The following is a 24,753-nucleotide window of genomic DNA, read 5'->3' on the forward strand; positions in this document are numbered from 1 at the left end:
TGAGATCATCTGGTATTTATCTTTCTCTGACTGGCTTATTTCACTTAGCATAATGCTCTCCAGTTCCATCCATGCTGTTGCAAATGGTAAGAATTCTTTCTTTTTTAAGCAGTGTATTATTCCATTGTATAGATGTACCACAGTTTTTTAATCCACTCATCTGCTGATGGGCACTTAAACTGTTTCCAAATCTTAGCTATTGTAAATTGTGCTGCTATGAACATAGGGGTGCATATATCCTTTCTGATTGATGTTTCTGATTTCTTGGGTCATCTCTCTTTGTTTCTTGATGAGTCTGGCTAACAGTTTATCAATTTTGTTTATCCTTTCAAAGAACCAGCTCTTGGTTTCACTGTTGTTGTTTTTTTGGTGTTGTTTTTTTTTAGTCTCTATGTTATTTATTTCTGCTCTGATCTTCATTATTTCCTTCCTTCTATTTATTCTGGGCTTTTCTTGTTCTCTTTCTAGTTCTTTAAGTTGTAGGGTTAAATAACTTATTGCTGATTTTTCTTGTTTTTTGAGGTATGCCTATAGTGCTATGAACTTCCCTCTCAGGGCTGCTTTTGGCTTACTGTGTCCCAGAGATTTTGGGTTATTGTGTGTCCACTTTCATTTGTTTCCAGGAAGTTTCTGATTTCTTTCTTGATCTTGTTGGTAAACCATTCATTGTTTAATAACATACTATTTAGCCTCCATGCATTTGAATGTTTTTGGGTGCTTTTACTGTAGTTGATTTCTAATTTCATTCTACTGTGATCTGAGAAGATGCTTTATATGATTTCAATCTTCTTGAACTTGTAGAGACTTGCTTTTTGTCCTAATACATGGTCTATCTTTGTGAATGATTCATGTGCACTTGAGAAGAATGTATATTCTGCTGCATTGGGGTGAAATGTTCTATAAATGTTAATTAAATCCATCTGATCCAGTGTGTCCTTTAGAATCTTTTTCCTTGTTAAGTTTTTGTCTGGAAGATCTATCCAGTGCAGTCAGAGTGATGTTAAAGTCTCCTACTATGACTGTATTGTTGTCGATCTCTCTGTTAAGGTACTCTAAAAATTTTAAAAATATATTTAGTTGCTCCTATTTTGGGTGCATATATGCTTACCAGGGTTATATCCTCTTTTTGGATCTATCCCTTTAGTATTATGTAGTGATCTTTGTTGTCTCTTGTGATGGCCATCATTTTAAAATCTATTTTGTTGAATAGGAGTATTGCTACTCCAGTGTTTTTTTTCTTTTCCATTTGCATGGAAAATTTTTTTCCACTCCTTCACTTTCATCCTGTGTGTGTCTTTTGTTTTGAAGTGGGACTCTTGTAGACAGCATATATTTGGGTCATGTTTTTCTATTCTGCTACCTTACACCTTTTAATTGGAGCATTTAGTCCATTTACATTTAGGGTTATTATTGAGAGATACTTATTTATTGCCAATATATTTCTGCATGGCTAGGTTTCTCTGTTTCTTCTTCTCATTACAGCAATCCCTTTAGCATTTCTTGTAATGCTGGCTTGGTGGTGATGTGCTCCTTTAGCTTTTTTTTATCTGGGAAGTTCTTTATTTGACCATCTATTTTGAATGCTAGCCTGGCTGAATATAGTAATTTTGTTCTCAGATCCTTGCTTTCCATTACCTTGAAACTCTACAGGCCATTCTCTTCTAGCATTGTAGAGTTTCTGATGAGAAATTAGGTGTCAGCCTTATGGGAACTCCTTTGTAGGTAACAGTTTTCTTTTCTCTTGCTGCCTTTAAGATTCTCTCTTTGCTTTTAATTTTTGGCATTTTAATTATGATGTGTCTGGGCGTGGGTCTGTTTGGGTTCTTCTTGTTTGGGGTTCTCTATGCCTCCTGAACTTGTGTGACTTTTTCCTTTACCAGGTTAGTAAAGTTTTCTGCCATTATTTCTTCAAATACCTTCTCTATGCCTTTCTTCCTTTCTGCCTCTTCAGGCACACCTGCTATTCCAGTATTGTTACAATTCACATTGTCCCACAGCTCCCTTAAGCTGTCCTCCTGTTTTTTAATTGTTTTTACTTTCTGGTTTTCTGATTGATATTTTCAACGTTGTCTTCTAATTCACTGATTCGATCCTCAGCCCGCCCCCCTAGTCTGCTGTGTATTCCTTCCAATGTGTTCTTTATTTGTGTTGTGACATTCTTTATCTCAGACTATTCTTTATTCATAGTTACTATATCTTTCTTCATGATGTTGAGCATCTTTACCATCATTACTCTGAACTCTGTTTCAGATAAATTTCTTATCTCTGCTTCATTTATCTCTTCTTCTGGAGGATTCTCTAGTTCTTTCATTGAGGGTTGTTTTGTTTTCTCCTCATTTTGGCTTTCTGTTTGGGTTTGTGACTATGTATTAGGTAGAACCTCTACACTTCTTAATCTCTAGTGCAGGACAGTGTTAAAGGCTGTTTGACTAATTAGATCAGGCACAGACTCAAAGCCTCCAGAGAGGGCCTCTGCCTACAGACTGATAGGATTCAGATTTGAATTGCCCCCCAGGCAATTGTCCTCAAGTGTGGTGAGAGTTTTTTCAATAGGGTGGGGCAGTTACTACTGACTGGAGGCTAATTGTTATTTTTAATCTCTTAAGTGTCTTCAGAGTAAGGTGTTTTCCAATAGGGTGTGCCCACTGTCTTCCCCCGAGGCAAGGCAGATGCCTATGTGGGAAAGATGTCCTCAGCTGCAAGAGACAATGACTCAGCCCAGGAAACTTGGGGTGTCTGCCTTCTAAGCTCTATCCCCCAAGTCCCCAGTCCTGTCTTCTGCCCTCACAGCTCCAGTCCACTTCATCCTCCCCCTGCCATAACACAAGGTGGGTGGCTCCACAGGGAATTTTGTGCATTGGCCCTTTAAGAGGGTGCCTGAATTTTCAGCTGTTACTCCCTGGCAGACAGCAACCCACTGCTTTTCATAGCTATATGTTATATGGGTACCCTCCTCTGTTTGGTGTTCTCTGGTGGGGAGTCCAGCTTGGGGATTAGATCTCAGAGTTTTCAGTGGCAACCCCCCACAGCTGAGATATCTCTCCAGGACTTCAGTTGCTGTCTATGGGCCAGCCCTTTCATGCCTCTGCTCCTCCTACCAGTTTCTATGTCAGTGATGGCGAACCTTTTGAGCTCAGTGTGTCAGCATTTTGAAAAACCCTAACTTAACTCTGGTGCTGTGTCACATATAGAAATTTTTTGATATTTGCAACCACAGTAAAACAAAGACTTATATTTTTGATATTTATTTTATATATTTAAATGCCATTTAACAAAGAAAAATCAACCAAAAAAATGAGTTCACGTGTCACCTCTGACACGCATGTCATAGGTTCGCCATCACTGTTCTATGTGGTCTCCACTTTCGATCCTCGGGTGTCAGGATTCTCTCCTGTGAGTTTTCTGTTGATTATTCAGGAAGCTTTTCTATATTTTAGTTTTAATACCAGTTTGTTCCTGGGAGCATGTCCATGCAGCATCCACTTACTCTGCCACCATTTTTAATCCTATCTTGATGTGTGTTTTAAGAAAACAATGCATAGTAATGTGATAAGATGTGAGAGACTAAAGAAGACAATTTAAAGGGTCCAGAAAAAGTTGAGAAATAGAGCTGGTCTTGATATAAGCTGATTTCTAGAAACTGGCAGACAGGCAAACCATGTGCTGGTATCTACCTTTTTTCACTGTTTCATGTGAAAATCCTTCCTTCCATATAAACTATTTTATCATACCAAATTTCTTTTTTTTTTTTTTTTCACTGTATTCCCCCATTCAATCTTGGCTGCCACAATCAGACAGACAGAAAGTGCGAGTACCCCTTTTTCTTGCATCTGCACTGGAACCTTGGCAGCAAGTCATACCAAATTTCTTATCACTGCCAAACTTAGCATGAATTTGGCATTTTGAATCTAACACTCAAGAGCAAATTCTGAAAGTTTCGAATTTAAACGTTTCAAGAATAGCCATGCAGATGATTGAGCTTTCCCAAGAAAAAATGGGGCGAATTAAAGGGCTGGTGGTAGAACCTTGGCATTTATACTAAAGAACAAAGAAGAAAGAGACATGGTGTGGTCAGGGCAACTAGGAAGACCAAGAGAGTATAATATGGGTTGAACTACAGTGATATTAGTAGCCCCATCCATGATGCATCCCTGAAAGATTTTAGTCTATAGTTCAGATCTATGGCTACAAACCCCATTTGTTTAATGAACATTCAACAGGCTTTAGGGCAAAATGCCATTTTAAAGGCCAATCTATATCTGAACACTCTGTGTTAAACTGCTTTTCTAATGCTCTGGCTCTGTCTAAATAGATTTTAGTACAGAAGTATACTTTTCCTGATTATTATAGCTGCTGTTGTCGGCAAATGCTTGCCATCACTAGTTAAAAAAATTTAACATTACAAAATTGCAGTAAATTATTCATCAGATTACTACTCTGATAGTTTTCTCTTGATGACTCTTACTTTACCAACAGAGTAATTTTAATTAAACATATTTCCACAATGGTAAAAACTCAACACTACTTAGGACCTTTTCCCTCTTCTTCAAATTGATGATTTTAAGAATGCTTGTAAATTTGGTAGTAATATTAAATTCACTAGATAAAATCTTCTGTATAATCCTGTCTAACATGAAAGAGTAAGAAAAGAACAATTCCTTTACTTGAAATTATGAAAATTTGCTTTTCACAATGATTTATATAGACCCTAAAAAATCTTTTCAAACTATTAGAATATTATTTCCTTTAAAAATATATGTTGGTGTGTATAATTTCTGCATTCTTATTCTATGAAAAGAGACCGCACAGAAAGGATGAAACAATGGTATGGAAACTTACCATCCTCTCCAAATGGACTCTTTATTACAGACTTATTGCTTCCATGTGTTTTAAAAAAAAGAAAGAAGGAAACCTCTAAGCCAATCCCAATCCCTAAAATTTTTGGCATTCTTATTAAGCATTGAATCCAGAAAAAACAGTTTTTTATTATCATAGCCTATCAGAGTCAAAATTTATTTCATTATGAGAATGTGTTAGAAATTAAAAATAAAGGTTGGATTCTATATGGCTTAAAGAGAGTATACTATTTAAAGCTTAAACCTGTTAAAATATCACAAATAATTTGGTCTCAACATTTAAATAAATAATGCCTATTTTGAATATTGCATTCTAGAACATATAAATTCATTTGGAGGAATATTAACATAGATGGCATTAACACTTTATTAGCACAATAAAGATTTTTATTTTTTACAGCTGTGGTTACATAAAGCTGAGGAATACAAACACCACATAAAATTAATTCAGATACTTTTCTGAAACAATGAAATATTTGCTCAAACTATACACCGAGGTCAGTGAACTGCCTAAACTCTTGTCTTTGCACTTTTCCACAGGGTGCACAATGGGAATGCATAACTCCCTAAAAGAAGCACATCTCCAAGTTTTGTGTGTGGGTCAAATGTAAGAAGGAAAAAGTTCCCTCACCCCAAAATGAGAACAGATGGGAATGTAAAATTAGGTGGGAAGAGACAGTGAAGCTTTGGATGACCGACCAAGAAATCTCCCCTTGAGGGGAGCCAAATATACCAGACCTCAGCTTACTCTGCTTCCAGTTGACTTTCAAATTAAATCTAGTAGGAATGCAAAGCAGTTTGTAGATTCAATGTATTAGCTTTGATTTTTGTAAGCACATATTTTATAAAGAAATTACTGATAAATATAAATAAAAATATTTTTATATTCAATATAAAGTAATATCCTAATCACTTGTGAATTTAACATACCTTCAAACTTAGAATGTTAACAATAACATTTTTTAAAATAATAAATGGCTTTATGAAAAACAGGCAACAGGCATGAACAAACTTAAGATGTTGATATTGAGCTCCTTGTATAATGGAAATGACATCTGCTGTAAGTTAAAAAACTATGTAAATAAAATATAAATATATTTTCAGTCTTTTCAGATTTTATCTGTATAACAAAATAATCTTAATAGTAATGCCAGCAATATTTCCTATACCTACCAAAAAAGCCCCTTTACTTGATATCCAATTTTATATGGCATGACAATTTTTCTATCTAAAAATGCCAACTATAGCATTAAAAGAATACCCTCGATAGTGCTGCATTCGCCTCCAATTTTTTAATTTTTAATATGGGTAATAATTTAGAATTTTAGAAAAACAAAAAATCATGCTACAGATTTTAATGCATTTAAAAATAGTTTTATTATTAATAATCATTATATTATTAAACTATGATAAAATATTATTTATACTTTATTTGATAATAAAATAATAACCATTAAAATATAATTTTAAGAGCAACTTTCTAAGATTAGTCTTGAGCTGCTTTTTAAAAAATATATATTTTATTGATTTTTCACAGAGAGGAAGGGAGAGGGACAGGGAGTCAGAAACATCGATGAGAGAGAAACATAGATCAGCTGCCTCCCGCATGCCCCCCCACTGGGGATGTGCCTGCAACCAAGGTACATGCCCTTGACTGGAATCGAACCTGGAACCCTTCAGTCCACAGGCCAACACTCTATCCACTGGCCAAACCGGTCAGGGCTAGTCTTGAGCTTTTAAAGAGGTACCAAATATCTTCCACAAAATAGTGTTTGTCAAGATTATTTTGTATATGCTCACTTTCATATGGGATTTACATGCGCTGATACAAGGAGAATAATTCAGTCTTTTAATCAATAGTGCTCAAATTTATAGAGCATTCTCATCCATAATTTCAAAGTCCTTTTCCAAGACAACAGTTAAAAGTTCTCTCTGTACCTTTTCCCTGCCATCCCAGAAAACTGGCTTTCAATTTCTTAACCCTGTTTTATCATTTTTAATCTTACTAAGTATACACAACAAAAAGAAATATAGAAATGACTTGTTCCAAGACATGAAAGCATCTGCACTTTACACTCAAGTGAATTCAGTTTAAATCCAAGGCACTGGTAATTTGACACAGGCTTCACTTTTCATAAGGTTTGAGGCCTTCCATGAAGAAGATGCTTAATATAGTACATTGCATTTAGTTGAAGATGTTCATGAAATAATTACTGAAAAGTAGATTTTTCTTATTCAGAATACTCTAAATTATATGAAATCATTATTACCAAAAAAGAAGAGCATCTCTCAAATTATCTAGCTTTCCTTCTTTTGTTTTCTCCCTTATCAATACATTAAAGCCATCAGGCAAACTTTTGGGGATACTATGTTGATTATATTTTATTAAAATTCATTTTCCATACTTTCCATTTGTGCAAATAAAATTTGAATTAAGCAATAACTGTAAACATTTTCAAAATCACTTGCATATTAATAAAGCAAATTCTAATTCCCCAAAATATCAAATGCAGATCTTCCTATAAATTTTACATTATTGTCTTAATTCATTTTCCTGTTATTTGGTTGAATGATTTTAAAAGAAAAAACAGAACATTTTATAATGAATCCAAAACTGCTATCTTCCCCTAGGACAGTGATGGTGAACCTTTTTAGCTCGGCGTGTCAGCATTTTGAAAAACCCTAACTTAACTCTGGTGCCATGTCACATATAGAAATTTTTTGATATTTGCAACCATAGTAAAACAAAGACTTATATTTTTGATATTTATTTTATATATTTAAATGCCATTTAACAAAGAAAAATCAACCAAAAAACTGAGTTCGCGTGTCACCTCTGACACGTGTGTCATAGGTTCACCATCACTGCCCTAGGAGGTGGGGGCTTTGAATAAAGAATGCACATGCATACACATAATATTTACTCAATATTCCTGTCCAAGTCCCAGAGCTTCCACTGTCCTTTTAAACCAGGTATGTCACAAGCACTCTGGATAACAAACACTTAACTATAAAAGGAACATGGTTGACTTAGGTTGTCAGGATTACTCTAAAACAACAGATACCTGAGGATCTCAGGGCATATTCTCGGGAGTGTAAGGGTATTACAAAGTGTCTTTTTTTGTTTTGCCTTCATATTATGACCCTACATAATAAAAGGCTAATATGCAAATTGTCCCTGCCACCGGGAACTCAACGGGAGCTCAACCAGGGGGCAGGGCCCCCCACCCATGCATGAATTTGTGCACCGGACCTCTAGTATAAATATAATTACATTCTGGGTAATCTCTTTCATAACCTTTAGCACCTATCAATATTACATAATTTCAGGATCTGATCTTGATACAGTGTTATGATCTTGTTGGTGTTAGCTTTTTATACTGACTGTGTCTAATTCACAATACAGTGTTCCTCAAACTGGAATTCATACATGTATTCTTGGGGCTCAGAAACATTTTTCTGTCAACACAAGTCCACATATTATTCAAGACAAAGAAACACTAAATGAGATAACCTTCCTAATTCCTTCCCAGTTTAAAAAATACATTTCATCCTATTGCAGCTTACTAATAATTTATGGAGATCAAATTTAAGAAATGCACAGAGAAAGGTAACTTCACAGGAGGAGTTGTACACGTGCTACTTGTTTTCCTTTTATATTCAAATGCAAATGAATTTTTTGAGCTAAGAATAAGATGGCATTCAGATAACAAAATAAAAGGAGGCTGTCAGATAAAGATTCTATGAGCAACAGTCACTATCATTTCAAATGGATTAGTGGACCACATGTTAACTAGGAATCAGAAAATCCCAGTTTCTTTTTTCAGTTTTGTCTCTAACTTGAAATAACATCTTGATGTTGAAATAATTCATCCCTGCAATCTTCATTTTTTACAAAGTTAGAACAGTATGCTACTCAATTAATAATATGCACAATAAATACGGGGTACTTGTGTTATATGATAAGCAGTATGTTTCAAATTTTAATTTATATAATAATAGGAAAACAACAAATCTATAAAACTCAATTTTCTTAAGTTTGTTACTATCTATATAACATGTAAAAATAACAGCATATTTTATTTCTGAATGTACTTATGGATTATTTTGATCTAGCTTTAAAATTTATGTTTAAATTTGCTTCATCTAATTTAAAAATATTTAGAGTGTTGTCAATTAGAACTTAAAGATATTTCATTGGTAGAAATCATTTACTAGTTAAATGTTTAAAAATAAAAACTTATCATTTCTCATATATCATAATCTTATTAACAATCAAGTTAGTAAACCATATACTCTTAAAGAAATTCTCAATTTGTATGTATTAACAACAAAATCATCTTAACACCCATAAAGTAAAATGTTTGCAAACTGCAAAGATATTCTAAATTTAAAAGGCATATATTTTACATTTAAAATATAGTTATATAATTTTTAATTTTAAAAATGAAACTCATTTAAATCATCTTATTCATATCTATGATACAAATGGAAATAAATATTTTAAATAAAAATTTTCCAGAAGTAGCTAGAAAGTTTCCTGATATGCACCATTTTAACTAAACATTTTTAAAAGAGAAATACATTTTTTAACCATTTCTAAAAAATTACCAATAACATAACAAAAAATTACTAATTTATTAAATTAAGTTATTGATTTTGAAATTATTTATTGAATTTACATTATTACATTTTGAGAGGTGCATTTTTTGTTAGGTGAAGGCAGGAGAATCTAAAATCAATTTTATAACAACACATTTCATAATAAGCTTAAGTTTTATCAAGAAAGAAATGTCACATTCAAATTTAAAGTTCTGATATCCTAGCAAACATAAGTGACATTAGTTTATTAAACTCATTTGAAACTTTCTTCTTCCTATAAAGGAATTTTCAGCTTTTATTATTTTAAGATTTCTTTTCTAGATGATATAATTAGACCATTACTAAGACAGGGAGGTAGAGTCAAATGAAAAATGTGCATTTCCAAAAAAGTGCATATTTTTATATATTGTGACGTGATTTTTTTCTTGGAATAGACATGTGCAATTGCACAAATGTTAAAATCAATGCCAAGAAGTTACTGTACCTGAACTGTAGAGCTGATCTCCGACGCAAAGCCGCCCGTCAAGGGAGCTTCGTGACTGATTAGCAGTCGCCCTGTTTTGATCACAGACTGAAAAGAAAAGGAAAACCTAATGTTGAACAGAATACATATTTTCAAGTATATGACTGCAGTTTTAAGTAATAAAATACATTATTTAATTTCAATAAATAAAAAATTAGTAATTCAATTCTATGTCAAATAAGTTACAGCACAAATCTTTCAACAAGACAGTCATTTGATTTTTACCCTGCTAAAGAATTTTCAATATAGTTTATAATCCTACTACAAAATAAAACTGAGATTTGTAATTCTATGTATGTCATCAAAAATGCATTTCATTATAAAATATTCTTGTTATAAACTGAATTACTGTATTCAAATTTTTATATCTCAACCTTTTTTATTCAAATTATGTTAAGAATGAAAGTATTTTTAACACTTTTTTTTTTAAAATATATTTTATTGATTTTTTTACAGAGAGGAAGGGAGAGAGATAGAGAGTTAGAAACATCGATGAGAAAGAAACATCGATCAGCTGCCTCCTGCACATCTACTGGAGATGTGCTCGCAACCCAGGTACATGCCCTTGACCGGAATCGAACCTGGGACCCTTCAGTCCGCAGGCTGACGCTCTATCCACTGAGCCAAACCGGTTTCGGCTTTTAACACTTTTTGAGGTATATTTGCATATAAACAAATAGTCTTAAGAAATACTGTTTTAGAGAGAAGAAAAACACAAAAATATGAAAACTCTGTAGCAAAGTAGAAGTTCATGGAGAGCTAGAAAGAAGAAATCACTGCAGAAGTAAAAGGTTTACAACCCTCTTTGACCATGTGCATTAAAATCTGGTTAAGAACCTCAACTCCATTTTAACATAGAAAATGTCACAAATAATAAAGATGTATTCTCAATACTGGCTCAGTGTGGTTGTTCACAGAATATGCATGACATACTCTGTGCAATAATAAATCAAAACGTATAGCTATGACATCATAGCAGAATACCAACTTTGTTGAAAGGTAAAAAATATTAAAGTCAACAGCTGGTTATTACTTAAAATATGTTGAACAATTACCATATTATCAAAGAGAAGTGGTAATTCTTCCTCTACATGTCTAATAATGGATCGCCTTCCTTAAATTCTACATTACTATTTTACAAATATGAAATAAAATCTCCCAAGCAAAAATATGCATATAAATCAATTCTTTTCCTTCATTCTAGGCAATTAGAGTTGAGAATTTTAAAAATATGCAGTATTTTAAACCAGCAGATGTTAAACTCCAAGATATAGCCAGTAGCCACAACAAAAATAAATTACTACTACATCTATTAAATAAATAGTGACTGAAGAACATAAAATTTTATGAACACCATACCCAGCCCCAATGAAATGCTAACCATGGAATATTGATGTTTGAATTTTTAGAACTGTGATTAATTATGCTATTTATGATGGTCACAAATTAAATTTTTTTCCATGAGTTCTTTTTTTTCCTTTTTTGCTTAATCCCTCCACCCCCAATCAACAGCCTCCCCACCAGAAATATCACAAATTAAACTTTAATACACCTCGTTAGACATATAAAGAAACAAAAATATTCCACAATTGCAAGAAAACAAATGTATTCTCAAAAAAATTCTCCAAAAGATGCCATGATCTAAACAATTCTTAATTTTTAAAAAATGATTGACAGATTTTCTTTATAGCTTAAAAGCCCAGACCGCTGTCAATATAATAGTATCTAAAGATAATAGCTAACCCCCTCCCCCCCAATTACACAATGCATCTTAAATTTTTAAGAGGTAAGAATGAGAAACTTCCATAAAACTGCTACTGATACCTTAAAACCCCATACAACAAAATTGGTACTCTGAACTGAGGCCTATCCAAGATCAAATGACAACCTTTAGAATGACCCCTGAAGGCCAATAAGCAACCTAGACTTCCTATAGCCTGCACAGTGTAGTTGGGAAACTAAGCACGGATGTATCCAGGACAAAAGCTTTCAACCTTGGAGTTCATACAACATGATGTGCAAGCAGATAGAATCCAGAGTCCCTGAGTGTCTTACCACAGGAGAGGGCTAAATAAACTGAGATATATCAATATAGTCAAGTATTACACAGACATGAAAAAGACTGAGAAGACTGGTATATAAAATGATGCCCATATGTATGACAAAATGAGAAAATTACAGGACAATACAATCTCATTTTTGTGAAAAACAACCAGTGAAAAACAACAGTGGGGAAACAAAAAACACAACCATATATACACTGAGCCACAGGTGTAAATAGTCTGGAAGGATTCATTCCAAACTATCAAAACTTCTTTCTCCTGAAAAAATGGCAGTATAGGAATTGGAGGGAAAGGGACTTTTGTTTTTTTACTTTACATAAACGATATTTTTATATTACTAAAAGTATTTTCAATAAGTCTAAAATAAATACAAATAAAAGTAATGCATTTGAATATATTTTATATTGCAGTCATAATTTCCTCAGAAAAACATATAATGTTTTTCTTGTTATTATAGGACTAGTTTAAGATACAAGAGAACCCAAACTCCCACAGCAAATAAACACATTAAAACACAGGGAATCAGCCTTCCCATGCCAGTGTCTTTATCATCTGCTATACTTTTCAGATATCAGAGTTGATTTTAAGAAGCAAAAATAAAACTTAGGTACTTTCCAAATTAAATGAAGTGATCAATGTAAAGTGCTGAACTCAAAGCCTAGCATATAGCAATTCCTGTGACAATCAGTTTATGATTATGATCATTATTTCTGACTCCTATCTCCTTGCCACAGTCTCTCACGGGTTTGTATACCTGACAATTTCCATAAACTCACAGTATTATTACTTTTCATTGTGTCTACCTTCTAGCTCTTGGTGTTTAAGAAATTTCTGGAATTACTTCTTTAACTGTCAGTACATAACTCTTGTTCAAGAACACACATGTTTACATAACACACACATATGTGTTAAAGAACTTCACTTTCTCTAATACCATAAGCTTATTTCCCATTTGTCTAGGATCCAAGAGCTTGTGGGTCAAGAGATGAGCTGGATATGATCCTGACGTATTAAAATATATAAAACAAATTACATCAAAATTCTAAAAAATGCCAAAATTTAAAAGTAACACTGATATTTCAAAGTCACACCCTCAAATATAATTAACATATATCATTAAAAGGTTGAGTCTATGAATACAGTTCAATGATTTTGTAAGGTATAATATAAATTCAACTTGGTATATGCTTTTTATCCTTCACAACTTTAATTTACTAAAATTTCTGAAGATGGCTCCCTTATGATTTTGGAAATCATGAACACTTTGATGATATTATAATGAGATTGTACAAATCTACAAGTTTGAAGAGAGTGTTAGTCTTTCTATTTTCTGAGATTAAATAAGATATTTTTATTAAACTATATATTTTTGTCAACTGTAATAAGCAATTAATTTTTATACACTGAGGCACAATGATATATAACTGCTAGGAAATTTTTTAAGTCAAATTTAGCATTTTGATGTACTTACTTAAAAATTAATATTGTGCCTTTCAATGGAAATGGCTGTTAAGTTTTCTTAAAAATAATAACTACTAGTATAGATATAAATATATATAATACTTTAAAATTGATTTTACTAATTTTAAAGTTTCAAGTTTACTTTTGAGATAAATATATATCAAAACTTGAAAAAATTTTAAAGGTTTAAACAACTTTTCAATATGAAAGCTGAACTTATCAAAGACAGGAAAGATCACATAAGCCTGGATTTTCCAGTATCTGCTTCTTCAACTTCATGCCACTAAAACCTGCTCCAAGGACCCTGGCCTTGGGCAGACAGAGCACCAGTAAGTTAGAAGGGACAGAAGTACCAGGGAAAGTTGTGCCAATAAAAGATTGGACTGTGAGTAATTGTTCTCCATGTCCTCTACCACAAAATAAAAGGTCTTTGTTCCTTAGAGGATCTCAAGAAAAAGTGCCAAGAAAACTTAAAAAAGCAATTCTAAAAGGCAAGCAGTGAAACAGACTGTGGGCTGCTAAGTCAGTCAGTACTGGTCTGCCCTGCATTTGTCCCAAGGAATCTCATTCTTTCTCACTATTTCAGTTAGTCACTCCCTTCTCCAGGTCAACAACAGAATACTATAACAAGAGGAGCTATCAAAATCTAGATTTCACCAAGAATAGACAGATCACAATACCTGTTCTGATAAAACCCTAAAAATACCTTGGTTCCTAGTTGGGCCACTTCACGACTGTTTCTCACTGTTCATCTTCTACCTTGATGCCATTACTAATAGCCATAACTTCAAGTTATCCAGGCAGGATATCTAGCATAATGCTCAAAATATAGTAGACATTCAAGAAACTTAGTTAAAAATCTCTTAAAATAATTAAACTATATTAAGCAAGTTCTTTTTTAACTTACGAAACTATTGCTTTCTTGGAAAAATCCACTTTAAAATAGTGCAAAAGTATGGGTCAGCACATCCCAGAACAATTTAAATATGAACGAAACTCAAAGTTGGGGATATTTTAATGTAGCTCTAACAATAAGATATCTGTGATAATAGCAGAGTTGCTAAGTTATACTCCATTAAAAAGATTGCACAGATTTTGGCTGTCTAAACATTGGAAATATGTTTTAGTTAATGTAGCATTTAAAGAATTTAATATAATCCAACAAGGAAAACTGTTAAACTGTCATTCCAGGAGAAAGTAAAACAGACAGACAGACCATTAAGCCTGCATATGCCTGAAAGTGCAACAGTGACATTCAAAAAGCAAATATATAGATATATATTACTTATTGCTTACTCAAAATCTATAGCAAGACTTTTCCCCCATAGAGCCATTCAGTCTGACTAACACCAAGTTCGGCCACCTTTTTTGACTGCTGTAAGTAGAAAACTAACACTTTGGATAGGCAATTTATAGCTCTTTTAACACTTTCTGCTAAATATAAAGCTAATGAAAAGAAAAAAAAATCACAACTGACCTTTTCCTCTTCCTTTTAAAATCAAATCTGCTTATAAATACATATTAGCAGAAGTAATAGTAAAATCATACACTTGTGTTTCATTAATCAAATAAACTAATTAATATTTACTTATATAACTTACAATCATTAAAGACCTGATTTAAATTAGCTTCAAATATCATTGCAAATGAATTAAGTTTTTGAAATGGTCTCTTGTTTAGAAACCAAATTCATTAGAAAAATTAACCAGAAAAACAATCAATCCCAGGCTAACAATTAACATATTAATATATGCCTAAGTAATCATTATTAACCAGCATGATCTTCACACATAATCAGACCACAAGCTGATATTCTACTGGAGAGATCGCAATGCTAAAAGAGAAAGAACAGTCACGAATTCCAGAGAAAGTTCAGAAAAGTCCATTTTGGCAAGGATATTAGTGATGGAGTTACGAATGTTTTGGTATTGTAGGAAAGTGGTGTAAATTGAGAAAAACCTAAATCCTGAGAGCTTTATCACCATGTGAAAAAAGTAGGTAAGGAAGCAAACAGAGCATAAAGAGAACTGAATAAAGTCAACAAAAGAATGAGCAAATAATACTGAAAAGGCATGAAATGTTTGGGGAAATTTCAGACATCCTCACTGATTCATTATTGCCTGAATTATTTGTATGATCAGAACTGAAACACTTTTGCAAAAATTAAAAGTGGACATATTTCTGAATGCTACATCCAAACATGTCAGATAAACATGTTCTGTCAATCAGCCTTACCTTTCCAGCCTGTTTCCTCACTGTCTCTCCACACTCCAGTCATGTAAGGCTGCTCTGTGAATGTGACCCATGCTCTCTCTCCTCTGACTTCCTTCCCCAAATTGGTAGGCCTTCATTCCCTCCCTCAATACCCACTTCATACAACCCCTTCTCCAAGGTCCCCCCAGCTGGCTAGGCTTAAACCCCATGGTAACTTTTTCCTTCGTTTCTTTCCATGATTCTAGCAGCCATTTCCTGATAGAATTTGAGGTAGGTGATAATGCAGAGATTCTATGAAACCTAAAGCCAGGGTACAAGGGCAAGAGTCAAGTACTAGGATCAAGGCAGCACTCACTGCTATACCTCTGGTTAGGAACACTACTAATTTACCTCATGGGCAGCCCTGTGGACATCTGTCTTATTAACCCTTTCAACTACACTCAAAATCATAAATCTGAAGACCGGAACTCTGTGTTATTTATACCTGTATCTACTGCAGGATATAGCATATGACAAATATACATTAAGTTGAGCAAATTATGCTCATTTTATTATTGTGGAGCAACTTTACATATTAGCTATAATAATAATAAAAGCATAATATTAGACCTGACAGCCAAACAACATTCTAGACGAAGCCAGGGCTGCGAGGACTGAGGCAAGCCGCCGAGGCTGTGAGGGCCGAGCCCCTTGAACAAATTTTATGCATCAGGCCTCTAGTTAAAATATAAACAGTTTGAAAAAGTTCCTATGTATCTCCTCTTTCTTTGTTTTGGAGGATATTCTTTTTCGTAGGGTATGTGTGCATTTGTCTATACTGTCTCCTCCAGCAAATTCTAAATCATAAGCACAAATTCAGAAAGTATCAAGTATTTAGTAGCTAATCACAATACCTAATACATGGTTGTCAATGCTCAACAAATGTTCCTAACATTATTTTTTAGAAAGCATACAGTGATTAAAATGAATCACTGACAAGCCTCCAATTTTCTGATGTGTTAAAGCTCTTAAGAAAGACTAATAATGCTATGAAAGGCATTAAAAGGGAAGTCCTAAAAACTAAGCTCTAATCATTGTTCTAATTCTAATAGAGAACTATGCTGGACCAACTCTTTTCACCTACATTTCCTACTCTAGATTGTTTTTAGAATAAGGAGTTAACAGTACAAAACACATCTCCATTTTTATGTACATATTTAAGTGCATGATTGCAAGGCACAAACATACAAAAATGCTCTTCCCTTCCTACTGAGCATGAAGTTTCCTTTCCTATTGACAAACGGTCACGTCTCTGTGATGATAAGGGTATTGAACTGGCCTGGTGGGCATTTATTAGATATGTAGTGAAACATGGCATGGGTAAGTATATCAATAAATCTGTCTTAAAAGATTTTTTTCCACATCCCCCATTAGTTTAAACATCATGCAAAGCATAACCATTTCTAGGAGTCAATATAATTTTTTGATTGCCAAAACAATTTTTTAAGGATTGAAATAGCCACTTTAAGTTGTTTTTGTATTTTCATTCTTATTACCACTCTATCATTTTTCAGCAGCACTTAAAATATTTTCATAATACCTGTATCCAATTTCTGCTTCAACTTTATCAATTTGTCTTTTTGTGATTGACTTATTTCACTTAGCACAATGTCTTCAAGGGTCATCCTTATAGGATGTGTCAAAATGTCTCTCCTTAAGATAATGGCTATTTGAATCTTTGAAAAATTGTTTTGGCACATAAAAAATTATACTGGCTCCTAAAAGTGGTTATGCTTTACATAATATTCCATTGTATGTATATACATCTTTTTTATCCATTCATCTCTTGAATAAGTGGATTACTTCTACCTTTTGGCTATTGTGAATAATGACGCTATGAACTTATTCGAATCTCTACTTTCACTTCTACTGGGTATATATTCAAAAGTCGAATTGCTGAACACTTGGCAATACTATGTTTATTTTTTTTTCAGAAATAGCCATACCATTTCCACAGCAGTTGCACCATTTTGTATTCCCACTACCAATACCTCAGGGGTTCCAATTTCCCTATGGTCTCACCAACACTTGTTATTCTCTCTCTCTCTCTCTCTCTCTCTCTCTCTCTCTCTCTTTCTCTCTCTCTCTCTCTTTAATAGTAGACAACCTACTAATGGGTGTGGGTTATATCTTGTGGTTTTGATTTGCATTTCTCTAATGATTACTGATGTGTAATCACTAATCATTTTTCAATCTTTTTCTTCTCAATTTTTAATCGGGCTCTTCAAATTTTGTTCTTATACAAAGAGTGTTTTAAGAGTGCTAATGCATCTAATTTCTTAATATGATCCCCTATCATATCAGAACATGATATCCCATATGGAAAAAGATATAATCAAACTCAGTGGTTCACCATGTCCTTCTTCCTGCAAAAAGCTTCACATCTGGTTTCCTCACCATTCTCCTTTCCAAAACAGACACAAGAAAATTTCTCCTCTCCTGAGAAATCTTCAGTGGTAAATCAGCTAGCCAGAATCACAAAGATAACTTATAAACAGCAATAGTAGCGGTAGTCCACTGCCCAAGGAAACAACTGAGTCTAGTTACATACTACAGAACCTTCTCAGCCCTGTATCTTTGTTCCACACATACTCTGCCAACAATTAGGACAGAATAATGACAACAAAAAAAGTTTGGAACACTGGCACAAACCAGAAAATCACCTTCGCCATCTTGAGTATTATATGCTATTTCCCAATTAATGTTTAATGTTATAGGGGACTCTTTCCCCTCCCCACATAGGAGTCTGTACTTGTTCTTCAATAAATTTCTATCTTTGCTCTAATGTTATATAAATTCCAAAGGTCATTGGTTCATATCAAAACCAGTATCGTGAGCCACTCACATGTGCCAATATTGGGGAAACAAAGATGAGTTAACTAAGGTTCTTAAAAGCTTCTAATATGGGTTCCCACATGTCCTAGGGTAGTGGTCAGCAAACTCATTAGTCAACAGAGCCAAATATCAACAGTACAATGATTGAAATTTCTTTTGAGAGCCAAATTTTTTAAACTTAAACTATATAGGTAGGTACATTATTATTATTAACTTAATTAGGGCACTCCTAAACTGGCCTTTGCTAAAAACGTCCTCAATCTGATTGAGGTACGTTCGCTGAGGTCGACCCCTTCCAACTCTCCCATCCACACTCGTCTTGTATACTTGTTTTGTCTATCTCCTTTCGTTCATCCTCTCTATATGTCCAAACCATCTCAACATACCTTTCTCAATCCTCGACACTACATCTTCTCTCACTCACCTCCACAACGTTCCCTAAAATTAACTAACCACTGCACAATGAGACTGCTGGCTGACTGGCTCACTCAACTCATGCAGGAATCACCCGCGCCTGCCTGTGCCGCATCTCCCGTCGCCCGACTGACCGACACCCCCCACTTCTAAAGCCACTTCAAAATAGACTCGCCCAGGCCAAAAACCCACTTCTGCGCATGGACCACGAAGTTTCAATCGCACTGTACATGCACACCTGCATGTGGTATTTTGTGGAAGAGCCACACTCAAGGGGCCAAAGAGCCGCATGTGGCTCATGAGCCGCGGTTTGCCGACCACTGTCCTAGGGCAAAGCATATTCAAACAGAAGAAAAGTACTAGGTGTACCGGTTGATAATGGTGGACTTTGTAATCAAAGAAAGCACGATAATTTCAAGAGAAACATCAAAAGTGCTTTATTCAAAGTAATACCCATCGCTAGCTACACATTTCCCCCTTCTTTCAGGTAATTTGTAGATACCGTCCCAATAGAACTTTTCTTGTTTTGAGGCAAACCATTCAGAGACCCAATTTTCCACTTCTTTGTATGTTTTGAAGTGCTGCTCAGAAAGTGGGTGTGCCATCGATCAGAACAAGTAGTTATCCGAAGGAGCAAGGTCTGGTGAATACAGCGGGTGGGTTAATACTTCCCAGGTAAGATCTTTCAGCGTGTCTTTAACTGGTTTTGAAGTGTGTGATGGTGAGTCATCATGAAGCAAAATTACTTTGCTGTGTCTTCTGGCCCATTCTGGTCATTTTATGATCAAAGCATGGTTGAAATTGATTATTTGTTGTCGGTAGCGATCAGTATTAATGGTTTCACCTGGTTTTAGAAGCTCATAATACACCACACCTTCCTGATCCCACCGAACGCAGAGCATTATCTTCTTTCTGAAGCTATTTGGCCTTGGAGTCAATGTTGATGGTTGACCTGGATCAACCCATGATTTTGTGCACTTGGGATTCTCAAAATAAATCCACTTTTTGTCGCCAGTCATAATTCAATGCAAAAAAGACTTTCTTTCATGCCGGTGAAGCAATATTTTACTGATGACTTTTCGATTTTCCATTTGTCTTTCATTCAGTTGTAGCACCCATTTTCCCTCCTTTAAAATCTTTTCCATTGCTTTTAAACAATTGGAAAATGTTTGCTGAACAATGTTTAATCTTTCTGCAAGTTGTTTTTGAGTTTGACATACATCTTCATCCAATAATGCTTGTAATTGTTGCTCTTCAAACTTTTTCGGTTGACCTGGACATTCTTTGTCTTTCACATCGAAATCATTACCTTTAAAGCATTTAAACCAGCATTCACAAATATTTTGAGATGGAGCATATTCACCATAAGCTTCCCAAAGTATACGATAACTTTTTTTCAAAATAAAGTAACGAACTAAAACTTCCCGCAGATGCTCTCTTTTTGGCACGAAATTCGACATTTTTAAGCATAAAAGTATCTATGATGTTAACACCTTCAGCAAATTTGACATATGAAGTTTTGAAGCTTGCTGTCAATACAACAAAATAGCATACATATCAAATTGCATATATACCAGCATATGTGTAACTCCATCTAATGAAAAATATCCGCATTATTAACTGGTACACCTAGTAGTTTAAAGATTGTTAAGGCAGAATACTGGAATTAAAAATTAAGTTTCTCTCTCTCTCCCCACCCCCCCCCCCCCCGCTTCCTCTAAAATTGATTTTTAGGAAAAGTATTGAAAAACAAAAAAGCCCTGGCCAGTGTAGCTCAGTTGGAATACTGTACTATACATCTAAAGGTGGTGGGTTCAATTCCTGGTCAGGGCACATACTCAGGTTGTGGATCCAATCCCAAGTCAGGGCGCTTGCAGGAAGCAACTAATCAATGTTTCTCTCCCAAACTTGTGTTTCTCTTTCTCTCTCTCCCTCTCTTTTCCTCCCTCCCTCCCTCCCTCCTTCTCTCCCTCTCTCTAAAATCATTTTTTTAAAGTATTTAAAAAAATCAAGTTATAATAATTAAAAACAATGTTTTTTAGAATTTTAAATTTCAACTCCTGAGGTCTTTTCCAAATAACATTGAAAAATGAATTTTTCTTTTCATAAATAATTACTAATATTTTCTCCTTTACCAATCGTGAGTCTCCATTTGGCAAATTTTTCTCAAGTGTTGACAACAGAGGGAAATGCTATGTCTGGCCATCATAAGAGTTCTAAAGGGTAGAAACTGACATCATCCCCTGTGCTTCCAACATACTGTGTAATAAGAAAGTGACTTTAACCAAAAACCAAGATTGTCAGCAGTTACATTTTACACTGCTGTTTTAAGCACATATCAAGGGTACAATTTTGCCTAAAGCCAGCTGGTTGTCTACCAAGGTAATTCCTCTCTAAGGAATGATCAAAAGTATAAACACTGCTACACTGCGGAATCACCATGGATAAAAGCTTTTATTTTCTAAAGCCTGGTCCAATTCTGTTGGAGTAAATGGATTTTTAGTGCATTATGAAACAAAAAAATCCTGTGTAGTTCATAATACATGGGCAAAGCTTAAAATCTTCTGGGTCTTTTTGGGGTATGACTCAAAAAAGTAAAACTCAAAAGATGTTTCTGTAACAGTTACACATATGCTTTTGAGTATATATAACTAAGGTAGTATGAAGAGAAAGTACATAACTTTCTTGCTCTTATTAAAACCGAGGTGATGAGGAGAAATTATTATATGACAGATGGTTTCAAGGGAAGAATTCCTTTAGCATAAAGGAATTTGTCTACAAAACATTCATTGATTATTTGATAGAGGCGGTAAGGGGCAGAGACTAGATCTCAGGGTCAAGAATTACTGTATCAAATTCATTACCAATGGAATAATAGTGATGAATTAAGATGCAATAGTATTAGTTGAACAGAAATGTATTCAATATTTAAAAATCAATTTATATTTATAGTTAAGCCCCTTCTTTGTTCTCAGGGAAAAATTCTGAAATATTCTTTCCTTATAAACAACGTCTCAGCGCCCAAAGTAATGTGAATAGTAGAGGCAGTAACAAGTGGCACATAATGTGAACAACCAGGGAACACAGTCTCTCATGTAGGTGGTCAAACTCCTATTCTTTTTATTTTTAAATCTGTGAAAGCCAAGACATGTATTCAGGCTAGATTCTACCCAAGACTTTACAACATATACTTTAAGGAAACATCTTTCTGGCAAAACAATGCATTTTTTTCAAATGTCAAAATGTACTTTCTGCTATGTTATCTTTACCCACAAAATTATACACTGAATACACAGCTTTCCATTCTGGCCTTCCCAAACATTTTGCGGATATTTACCAATATAAACATCCATTTCGTTGAACAGTACATTTAGCAGAGCAGACCCAGTTTCTTTGAAAGATATTTGAGCCATTTCTTCACCACGTGTTTTAAAACCCCAGAAAAACAAAAAGCTATCCAAGATCACTTTAAGTTCCCAGTAGTCCTATTGTACTAGTATGTTCCAAAATGACATCATAAGTGGAAATTACAGCATTTGAAATTTTAAATGTACAGGAAGAAAAGTAGCCTACTGCTCTTGAATTCTGGCTCGAAGGCAATGGGCAACACTGTACTCCTGAGGTCTTCACAGTGCCCTTCAAGTCCAACCAGGAGGCCTCCAATGTGTTATACGCTAGTGAAAGTGAAAATCAGCTTGCCAATTATTTTTAGTCCTTCATAGGAGAAATATGGAACCATATTTCTCTGTTTTATTTCGTTTCAGTCAAATAAGGAAAAGGAAAAAGTCTGTAGCCCTGCTGGCTTGGCTCAGTTGTTGAGCATCGACCTATGAACCAGGAGGTCACGGTTCCATTCCTAGTCAGGGTTGCGAGCTTCATCCCCAGTGGGGGGCAGGTAGGAGGCATCCAATCAATGATTCTCTCTCATCATTGATGTTTCTATCTCTCTCTCACCTTCCGTTCCTCTCTGAAATCAATCATATCCTATATAATAAAAGCCTAATATTCTAAGTGTCCGGTCGACAGATTGGCCGTTCAACCAATCAAAGTGTAATATGCTAATGATATGCTAAGACCACTCAACCACTCGCTATGATGTGCACTGACCACCTGGGAGCAGTCAACCAGTCAAACAGTCACTATGACATACACTGACTACCAGGGGGAAGACACTCCAACCAGTAGGTTAGCTTGCTGCTGGGGTCCCTCCCCAGCTGGCCAACCTCCCACGTCTCTCCCTGGCCCTGATCCTGCACTGGTGGGGTCCCTCTGCCTGGCCTGTGCCCTCTCAAAATCTGGGAACCCTCGGAGGATGTCGGAGAGCCAGTTTCGATCCAATCCTGCAGGCCAGGCCAAGGGACCCCACTGGTGCATGAATTCATGCACCGGGCCTCTAGTGTGTGTGTGTGTGTGTGTGTGTGTGTGTGTGTGTGTGTGTATGTCTGTAAACAAATTAATGTGGAAAATATACATATTATAGAGCCAGAACATTAAGTGGGACATTTGGAATAGATAACAAGAAATATTTAAAGGCAGAATTCAAATTTTTTAAATGTACATTATTGGGACACTCCTGGGCGGCCAGCACGGGCACAGCGACCATGCCATCTTGGGAAACAGAGCTGCTTGAGACTAGGATCCTGGCCTCAGCACCACCCAGTCTGAACTCAGATGCATGCCCGGACCCTGCAGCTACTGGGGATAGACCTGTGACCAAAGCTATAGACCTGCGGACACCAAAAGTCCAGAAATCCCCGCGGCAGATCCGTGAGTATCAGAGCCCATCCCCCTCCCCGCAGGCTCACGGGCAGCACCATAGTAACTGATAGACCCACCCCTTGCCCAGGCCTCAGTGCTACTACAGGAACTTAAGCCTGGAAGTGCGCGAGCACTTTGGAACTGGACCCGCTCAGTGCTGGGTTCAGGAGTCCTGGGCTGGGAGCAAACGAGCAAACACGGGGAACTGATCCTGCGTGCAGTGATAGGCTTCAGGAGCCCTGGGCTGGGAGCAATACACCGGGAATTCGTCCCACGTAGCGCAGGCCCAGGGATCCCGATTCTCTGAGCAGGAGGCAGCACCAAGCACCAGTGACTTGACTGTGTTTCTCATCACCTGCACCTGAGATCCCTGATTGCCTGTGCATTCATACTAAGAGCCAGTGACTCCAATTCTTGGTGCAAGGGCACACAGGGACCCTGATTCTCAATGTGAGGTCGTGCGAAGCAACAGAGACTCTGATACTGGATTCTTGGGGAACTCTGACTCCTGGCGCATGCTAGGAGGAGCTGATTTTCAACACGCTCCAGGGGGGTCTCTGTTTCAGCACAGTGCAGGCAGTGTCCCTGATTCTAAGGGCGCGCACAAGGCCACATTGAGCGCTGGCAACACTGACTCTGAGCGAACCTGGTTCTCACCTAACCACAACAACAACACATCTTAGTGTCAGAGCTCTTCAGTGACACTAGGGTGGTGTGAGGCTCCCACTACACACGACCCAGGCCCACGCAACTTGACGTTTGAACCATCGGGAGATAATCAGTATGAAGAGACGACACAACACCCAGAGGAAAGACAATGAGGAGTCACCAAGAAAGGAAATTAATGAAGTTGAAGCATGCAACATGACAGAAAAAGAATTCAGAATAATGGTTGTACAATTCATTCACCGGATGGATGAGAAAATCAACAACCTATGCAATAATCAGGAAGAACTGAAAAGTGATATAGCTACAACACTATGGAAAG

At 35.6% G+C, this 24,753-nt stretch overlaps 1 protein-coding gene across 1 annotated transcript in view; it reads right to left on the minus strand.

Moving 5' to 3' along the window:
* BCKDHB (branched chain keto acid dehydrogenase E1 subunit beta) overlaps positions 1-24,753 on the minus strand; it is a 221,517-nt gene that overhangs the window by 50,477 nt on the left and 146,287 nt on the right. Inside the window, exon 9 of the mRNA XM_036316658.1 lies at positions 9,943-10,029. Coding sequence (XP_036172551.1) covers positions 9,943-10,029 — 87 coding nt within the window. The remainder of the gene's footprint in view (positions 1-9,942; positions 10,030-24,753) is intronic.

The sequence above is a fragment of the Myotis myotis genome, unplaced genomic scaffold (genome assembly GCF_014108235.1).
Source record: "Myotis myotis isolate mMyoMyo1 unplaced genomic scaffold, mMyoMyo1.p scaffold_m19_p_7, whole genome shotgun sequence".
NCBI classification, from domain to species: domain Eukaryota; kingdom Metazoa; phylum Chordata; class Mammalia; order Chiroptera; family Vespertilionidae; genus Myotis; species Myotis myotis.